Genomic DNA, 8,326 nt, shown 5'->3' with positions numbered 1-8,326 from the left:
CTGTACAAGAGCTAGAGATTGAATTACTTCGCCAAGACCCCCTTGGCGGTGCAGTTTCAGCAGTTACCCTAGCCGTAGCAACAGCCACCTTAAATTTCCGCATCCGTTCCCGTGGATTGTCCTCTCATGAGATGTGGTCTCAGCGAGACCAATTCTCCAATCGCCAACTTCCCATGTCCGACGAAGATCTCATAACCAAACAGCACGATCAAAGACTTATCAATCATCCTCAAAGCATTAAATCCAAAGCCCCGTTGACCCTACCTCGCCTTACTCCCGGCATTGAAGTTAGAGACCTCGTCTACATCCATTCAGACAGAAACAAATCACGTGCAAGGGACCGCTATCTGGTAACCAACGTTGAAGGCGCCTTCTGTAACGTAAGAAAGTTCATCGGTTCCCAGCGTAGCACCAGCTATCGCATCAAAAAGTCGGAGTGCTACCATGTTCCTGGAGACCTATCAGCAGCACACTCTCCTCAATGTACAGACGACTCCTCCGGGGAGGAAGAGGACCCCATTCCACAAACCACTCCTCCTGCCCCACCAGAGATCCCATGATTCCCATCTGCAATTTCTTTACCGGCGGATCAGCACGTCCCAGAGTCAGAGGACACTGACTTTTCCCTGGGACCAAGTACTAGTGAGCCTGTGGACCTCCCCTCAGACCACACCGCAGAGAGGCAGTTTCTTCCCTCTGAGAGCGTCAACCAGCCGAGGCGTTCAGCTCGCCAGCGTCGGCGCCCCGCACGTTACGATGATTATGTTACAGACTTCTGAGAGTGCCTGGTCTTAACCACAGTGTGGTCTGCCTTTCCTTTGTGGCCACCTAATGCCTGACTCTGTTAGTTAACCGTTATGCCCATGACGGGACGGTCACGTCGTTACGTTCATTTTCTATAGTTTTAAGTATCACTGAGTCTAGCAGTCCCTCGTTTTTCCAGGGGACAGACGTTTTGTTTCTCTGCTTTCCCGTTAACCCTTTTTTGCTTCGCATCTCCCTTGTCCCTTTTTACATGAGAAAAGAGAGATTACGCCAGTACCGGTCAGCGGTACACACACACACCGAGTTTCTGAACAAAACAGTGCGAGGCGGAGCCGACCATTGATAGTAATGACTTATCGGTCCAACCATTTGGGGAAGAAACTACAGCCAACCGGCTAGGCCACTGTTCAGTCGGCCGCTTTTACACATTGAAGTGAGAGAGGCATAGCAGTTTATGAGTTTTGTCGGAGAAAACAAGCACCTTTTGCCGGCCAACAGTCTCTGATAAGTGTTTTTGAACCCACGATCCCTTAGGTGGTGTGCTTTTCTTCTTCCGACTCCAACCATCCACATAAGGCATTTCTTTAATTTGCCTTCGACAGAGCCAGCACGAATATGAAAGCTGCGATCTTTCTCCCCTGTCCTTTTTTCTTGCAATTTAAAACAATAGACAACGCATTGTGTAAGAGTACAAAGTGTTGAATCATTGTTCACAACCTTTTATTAATTTAACGACAATATATATTTTACAATCTAAATTTCGAAACGTCTTAGTAAACTTCGCCCTCTCATATATACAAATGTAAAAAACTAAGTGCAGACAGTACTGTTTCGGCCTTCTGGGCCTCATCAGTGCAGTGCTGATGTCTAAGAGGACGGTTAAGCTCAAAAGCCCACCCCAAATGTCCCACACATGTGGTACATCTAAGCCATGCCAGAATGCTCAAACTAGCGAGCTAGTGAGCATGCGCAATTGCTAGCGGCAATGACTAATCCTAGTACAGTGCTCAATTTGGTCATGAAAGCAAAATCTTTGTAATGCCAAAGAGCTAGATCTAACTGCAGACAGTACTGTTTCGGCCTTTTGGACCTCATCAGTGCAGTGCTGTATGCATTTGCATACCGGTATGCAATCGCATACCGATTTAAGTGCATTCTGCATCGTGATGAAGAACTTCAAATTAGTAGTTTCCCACGATCATTGTTCTCTGTAGTTCATTTTGCATGGCTTTTAGAAGTTTTATCACCTTTTTATATTCTACTATCTTGTAAATTACGCAGTATTATATAACACAATGTTACGAACATTGCACCGCTGTAACTGACGCATGTCGTACGACCGAAACGTTTTAGTAAATTTTTTACACCAGAAGTTGTCCGTCCTTTGGCCATTATTTAACATCTTAAAAAGGAAAAACTAGAGGTCGACCCTATGAAGTTTCCATAAATAAAAGTATAAAATGTACAATAAAATATATAAAACATGGAATTAAAAATTATTTACAAAAGAATTCTGTACTGACGATCAATAAAAGCGATAGTTGTAGTTAGCTAATGGATATTCAAAAAGACCTTCAGTGGAAATAACTCAATAAATAACAAATAAATGAATAAATAAATAAATAAATAAATAAATGAATAAATAAATAATGCAATCTTAATAGAAAACCCTCTTTGGCCCATATTAGAATGCCAAATTTTGTCCACATAATTGTTTACCTCCATGTCTCTCCTTGGAGACCTACCGTATCTACCGTAATTTTAATAAACATGGTGTCATTTCGTATGTATCCACCCTGGCGGAGCTCTGCTTGAGAAATAAATGTCGGGCAGCCCGATGCTATGTTCATATCAGATGTTGGCCTTTTGAAACTTGAGCTTCGTGGATCTGGTCGAAATGCATCAAAAGCGTCATTAACTCTGTCTTGATCAAGAAGACGGAAATGAACTTTTTGAGAAAACGGCCAAGGTAATAATGCGTCATATTCACCCCGCATGATAACAAAAAACACGGAGAGATGCGTTCCTTTGCCCATCCCATCACCATTGAGGTAAAGACGGGCACACACTTTGTAGCCAAACCGTCCAACGTAGAACGGGGGACTATAAATCGATATAGTCTTTCCAGAGACAGCATCTTGGTACCTTCGACTGTATTGATCAATCTTCCACAGGTAAACACCATCATATGACGTGGCTTCCAGCATCTGTGTGCGAAGATCTTGTTCAGAAAGTTGAATATCGTGCAGTGCTAGTTGATGTTCATTTCTTTCAAAACGCCGCTCACAAGCCTGATGAGATGATGCCGCGTTCGGCGTTTGAACAAAATCTACTGGCGTTGACCTTTTCCCTTTTAGAACCCCAAGCTCGGTTTGCATTTTATTTACCCGAGTGTCATGCTCCCTCACAATTTTCATTATCTCCTCCATTTGCGAAGACAGTACATCTCCGCTCGCTCCGTGCCGTGTACCTTTCAAATGTTGATGCAGTTCCTCCATATCTCTTTGCTGTTTACTTGTTGATTTTTCTATCAAAGTTATTTTAGTGTGTTGTGTTTGTATATTTATCCTTGCAGCTACAAGTTCTTCGGTTTGATTTTGAAGCTGCTGCTCCAAAGCATTTTTCTCACGTTCCAGACGGGAGATCTTCTGTTGCATTTCCTTGTCTTTTCTGACGAATTCATGGCTTGAGTCGCTCAACAATTTAAGATGGTACTCAACAGAATCTTTGACATGAAGCTCAAGGCATTCACTCGTACCCTAAAAATGAATAATTTGAAAATTAACATTCCATTTTAGTTGATGATTAGGCTTGAAAATCCTCATAGATTGAAGATAGAGAGGATGACCGTTATGTCCAATTAGTCCTCTCTGGACCTCATAAAATACGAATCAAAATGTGCGTAAATGAAGCAGTAGCCAAAGCTTTACTTTTAGTCCAAAACCAGCTAGCTAGTCTACATTGTGGCTTCCTTTCAACTAGGCAGACCGATCAACTTAGCTAGCTTACTGGTATGTACAGGTAGGAGGGCAGGTGGAAAACACAGGTTACAGGTCACAGGTCATAAGTCACAAGTCATTGTTTTACCATTACAGAAACAACCCTAACCTTTTGCCAGTGCTAACATTTGGCCTAAAAACTTTTGTTTGGGCCTAATTAGGCCTACGGTAGGATTCTTTCTGTATTGGTAAAACATTGACTTGTGATCTGTGTTTTGTACCTGCCGTAGGTAGGATCAACTTCATTCAGACTGAAGTGTTTGAGTTCATGCTGATAATTCTTTTTTCTCAAGTCTTACACAGATCGTATTTAAAGATTTTGACAAACTAAAAACAACGATGCAAAATAAAAAAAAATATCAACGTACTTTGAACTCGCATCCATGAATGCTGAAAGGACACGAATGTTCGGCATTGGGACAGTGTGTGATCACGTGCTCATTCATTGTGTCACGTGGTATACCCTCTTGGCCACAGTTGAAGATGCAACTGATGGGAAACTTTGGGCAAATCTCCAAATGATCCTGAAACGATAAAAAGTGAAGTACAAAAATTAGATATCACTGGCACGCAGTTACCCATCCCAAACCGAGCATCTTCATTGAATATACTTCCACTGTGCCACAAACGGACAGTAGTATTGAGTATCAGATCAGTCTGTGTATTTGGCGTGTGTGCACTAATTAAAGTTACTTGTATCTGGACAAAAAGTTGATTCTGACAAGTTTGGCGGATGAAAAGTTCATTCTCACGGTTCCGAGATTCTATACTGATATAGCGATGTTTCTCGCGGCGTCACCCATTGTTATTAATATGCCAACCAGAACCTAATTGACTGTTGAAACAATGGCTTCTTTTGTTCCGCGGTTGGCAAATTAAAATGTGACGTCAATGTTTGTAAACAAGAAATATCGCTATACTACTAGTCACACATACATACAGACATACAAACGATTTGTAGTGAAGTCAGACTCGCACAGGAACTTGCTAGCCAATTCTATTCGGACGTCAAGGGATCGAATCCAATTTCAGATAAAAGCACAACAACATTGATGACAATTTTGCAAAAACAAGCGAATGGAAACTGCGTGACGACCACCGTGGAACTGTTTTGTTTCGTTTTAATTGTATTGCGGAGAAGATTTTTACGAAGTAAACATTGAAATGTGGTTTTAAAATGTGGAACTAAGCGTGTCTTCAGTGTCACTAGGAGTCAGCGTAGATTCCGCACAAAAACTCCACTTTCAGTCGGAAATTCTCTTAATTTCGAAAAACAAAGAGCTTCCGGGTGTTCCTTATTTTTTTACTAATTTCCACCATCAATGAAGGACTGATGCCAGTCATTCTACAGGAGAATTAAACGACAAAAATTGAAAAAAAAAAAATTGCAAAAAAAAGACACCCCGACCCCGACCCCGACCCCGACCCCGGCCCCGGCCCCGGCCCCGGGTTTTGGCTACTACCCGTCATCTTCCCATACCTTCATGTTGCTTTGTCGCACGTTTCCTCCGCAATGCGGACATATCACAGCCCTGTTGATGCAAGCATTAGATGCGTGTTCCTGGAGATCTTTCCGCTGAATCGTCTCACCACAAGCTTGGCACTGTGCGTCACCATACTGACAGCTTGTTTCATGGGCCTAATAATGAAAAACAATTACTCTGATACCTGACACTATGGACAGAACATCGACTATTTTGACCGGAAATTTAATACACCGAAAGGGAGAAATTTAACTGAGGGAAAGGGATAGGTACGCGGCTTTGTTGTTTTCGCAAGAATTGTCGTAAGGAAGTTTGGGTAGGTTCCGCTGCAAAATATGCTTAATTAAGTTTTAAATCGCGAAATGTTGACAAACGTTTGCTAGTTTCCTTAGCAGCCTCGGCATTCTTGAAGCCATGGGCTGATGTGATTTAAGAAAAATGGACATTTGCAAACGATAAGCGATGTTACACGCAGTACACGTAGTTGGGGAGGGGTAGTCTTACAGATTTGTAATCTTTTTCCCTTCCCCTGATTCTCTCCTTGGTATTTTGTTAACACTGCCTAGAGAATAAAAAATACCTTCTGATATCTGAGCTCTCCTCTCCACTCGCAGCCTCTTCCTTTGTATGGACAAAAACATGGGAGGTTTAGCACCTCCCTCTCACAGCACTTATCTCGAAAGAACCCGTCTCGCTGTAATTCTTCCCCATCAACTGGGCACCGAATAATGTCCGGCCTGCGGAAATGATCAACACTGTTTTAAGCCTTTCACTCCCGTGGGGTTCCCCATTGACGAGTAAAATCGTCTGGCGTTAGACAGAGTAAAATCTATAAGTGTCAATTTGCATTTTTGGCGGTGAAAGGGTTAACTGGGGACATAGTTTTTGAGCGAATCTCGATGTTGTTAACCCTTTCACTGCCGAGGGCTCCCCCATTGACGAGTAAAATCGTCTGGCGTTAGACAGAGTAAAATCTATAAGTGTCAATTTGCATTTTTGGCGGTGAAAGGGTTAACTGGGGACATAGTTTTTGAGCGAATCTCGATGTTGTTAACCCTTTCACTGCCGAGGGCTCCCCCATTGACGAGTAAAATCGTCTGGCGTTAGACAGAGTAAAATCTATAAGTGTCAATTTGCATTTTTGGCGGTGAAAGGGTTAACTGGGGACATAGTTTTTGAGCGAATCTCGATGTTGTTAACCCTTTCACTGCCGAGGGCTCCCCCATTGACGAGTAAAATCGTCTGGCGTTAGACAGAGTAAAATCTATAAGTGTCAATTTGCATTTTTGGCGGTGAAAGGGTTAACTGGGGACATAGTTTTTGAGCGAATCTCGATGTTGTTAACCCTTTCACTGCCGAGGGCTCCCCCATTGACGAGTAAAATCGTCTGGCGTTAGACAGAGTAAAATCTATAAGTGTCAATTTGCATTTTTGGCGGTGAAAGGGTTAACTGGGGACATAGTTTTTGAGCGAATCTCGATGTTGTTAACCCTTTCACTGCCGAGGGCTCCCCCATTGACGAGTAAAATCGTCTGGCGTTAGACAGAGTAAAATCTATAAGTGTCAATTTGCATTTTTGGCGGTGAAAGGGTTAACTGGGGACATAGTTTTTGAGCGAATCTCGATGTTGTTAACCCTTTCACTGCCGAGGGCTCCCCCATTGACGAGTAAAATCGTCTGGCGTTAGACAGAGTAAAATCTATAAGTGTCACTCTTGGGAGTGAAAGGGTTAATGGGGACATAGTTTTTGAATGAATCTAGCTGTTGTTAACCCTTTCACTCTTGTGAAGTTCCCCATTGACGAGTAAAATCGTTTGGCGTTAGACAGAGTAAAATCTTTAAGTGTCACTCTTGGTGGTGAAAGGGTTAAAGGATCGATGGCAATCCGTGGCAGTTCAGGGGCACCCAACGTCAATTTTCGGAAAATATCTGTTCGGAAGACGATTTGAGATCTAGAATTTTCGTAACATTTGTTGTAAAATTTATTGCTTGCCTGCCTGTCCTAGGATTTTCGAACATCTAAAAATTTGTATAATTGCCCATTTTTAACGGATTTTTACCTCAAAAAGATCACCTAAAATTTTCGGGAGCCTTTTTTCTGGCTAAATTTTTTGAAAAAGTAAGTTTTGATCCCTAAAAATTTCAGACCACTAGACTTTCAGCTAGGAAATCCGAACAGATGAAAAATTTTTAGGGGATAAAAATATGCCTATATCTACAGTTTAAATACTACAATACGTTAAACAATGCTATGTTTAAGTGGTTTTGAACTATACTCTCGTTGGGTGCCCCTGGCAGTTCGCCACGGATTTATCAACATCTCCACATTAATTACAATCTGGAGATTAGATGATTGTGAAGAAAATACTGAAACTTACCCCTCGAGTCCATCAAGGCAATTCTTGCAAAAGCGATGACCGCACGATGTCTGCCAGGGTTCGTTAAAAGCTCTTTCGCAAATTGGACATGTTAGCCGGTCATCAAGTCTATCGACAAATTGTGTTCTGTCTGCAACTCTGCAATTATTGACACACATTGCGCTTTCGTCTATGGAACCCAATAAAGGTTCTGATTCGACTCGTCGTACACTTTTTCCAAAAGGTCCTGCATGCCGAGGACTTTGTATCGTTCGCGTACGTGACATGTGTACGTCAATGATGATTAAGCAAATTCTCTTTTATGACGTCATAACTTGACCCTTCTCATCTAGGAACGACTGGTAGCTTAAAAGAACGTGCAAAGAATAATGTAGAGATAATTTATTTTTAAAATCTAACCAGCAATTTCTTTCCAGAATGGAGAATTTCTTTCTATAGCAATTGAAAGTATTTTGACTTTGCAAACCCATAACAGAAGAAAAAATTCGGAAAACTGTGTTGCGGAGGAAAGCTAATAATAGCGTGGTTTCCTCTTTCATTCAGACTCTTATACTACAAGAAGGGGTTTTCCCCTCACTGCCAGATTGTAACAGCTGTCGTGACGTCTTGCATGAATGGCTCGACAAGCTTCGGGAAAACGTAGTTGTGAAAGCTCTTTTCTAAAACCTCCTTATTGTGTTTATAGGAAAATTAAAGGAAG

The 8,326-nt window shown here is 42.0% G+C and overlaps 1 protein-coding gene across 1 annotated transcript; it reads right to left on the bottom strand.

The window, feature by feature from the left end:
- Positions 1-1,468: 1,468 nt before the first annotated feature.
- On the bottom strand, positions 1,469-7,883 carry LOC138027404 (TNF receptor-associated factor 3-like). The gene is made up of 5 exons (XM_068874979.1): positions 7,627-7,883; positions 5,829-5,985; positions 5,245-5,403; positions 4,133-4,288; positions 1,469-3,524 (listed from the first exon to the last, which is right to left on the bottom strand). The coding sequence occupies exons 1-5, from the start codon at positions 7,782-7,784 to the stop codon at positions 2,481-2,483; spliced, it is 1,674 nt and encodes a 557-aa protein (XP_068731080.1). The 5' UTR covers positions 7,785-7,883; the 3' UTR covers positions 1,469-2,480.
- Between the last annotated feature and the right edge of the window lie 443 nt (positions 7,884-8,326).

The sequence above is a fragment of the Montipora capricornis genome, chromosome 12, assembly GCF_036669925.1.
Source record: "Montipora capricornis isolate CH-2021 chromosome 12, ASM3666992v2, whole genome shotgun sequence".
Lineage (NCBI taxonomy): Eukaryota > Metazoa > Cnidaria > Anthozoa > Scleractinia > Acroporidae > Montipora > Montipora capricornis.
Note: the sequence above shows the minus strand (reverse complement) of the source record. Positions and strands in the feature narration are given on the sequence as shown.

Bases quoted from the DNA above. Each gene is read 5' to 3' on its own strand.
- LOC138027404 (XM_068874979.1), bottom strand. From the start codon at position 7,784: ATGTGTGTCAATAATTGCAGAGTTGCAGACAGAACACAATTTGTCGAT. The intron at 5,404-5,828 runs GTATTTTTTATT...TTTCATTATTAG, and splicing joins GAGAGCTCAGATATCAGAAG to GCCCATGAAACAAGCTGTCA. The intron at 4,289-5,244 runs GTATGGGAAGAT...TTATCGTTTCAG, and splicing joins TGCGACAAAGCAACATGAAG to GATCATTTGGAGATTTGCCC.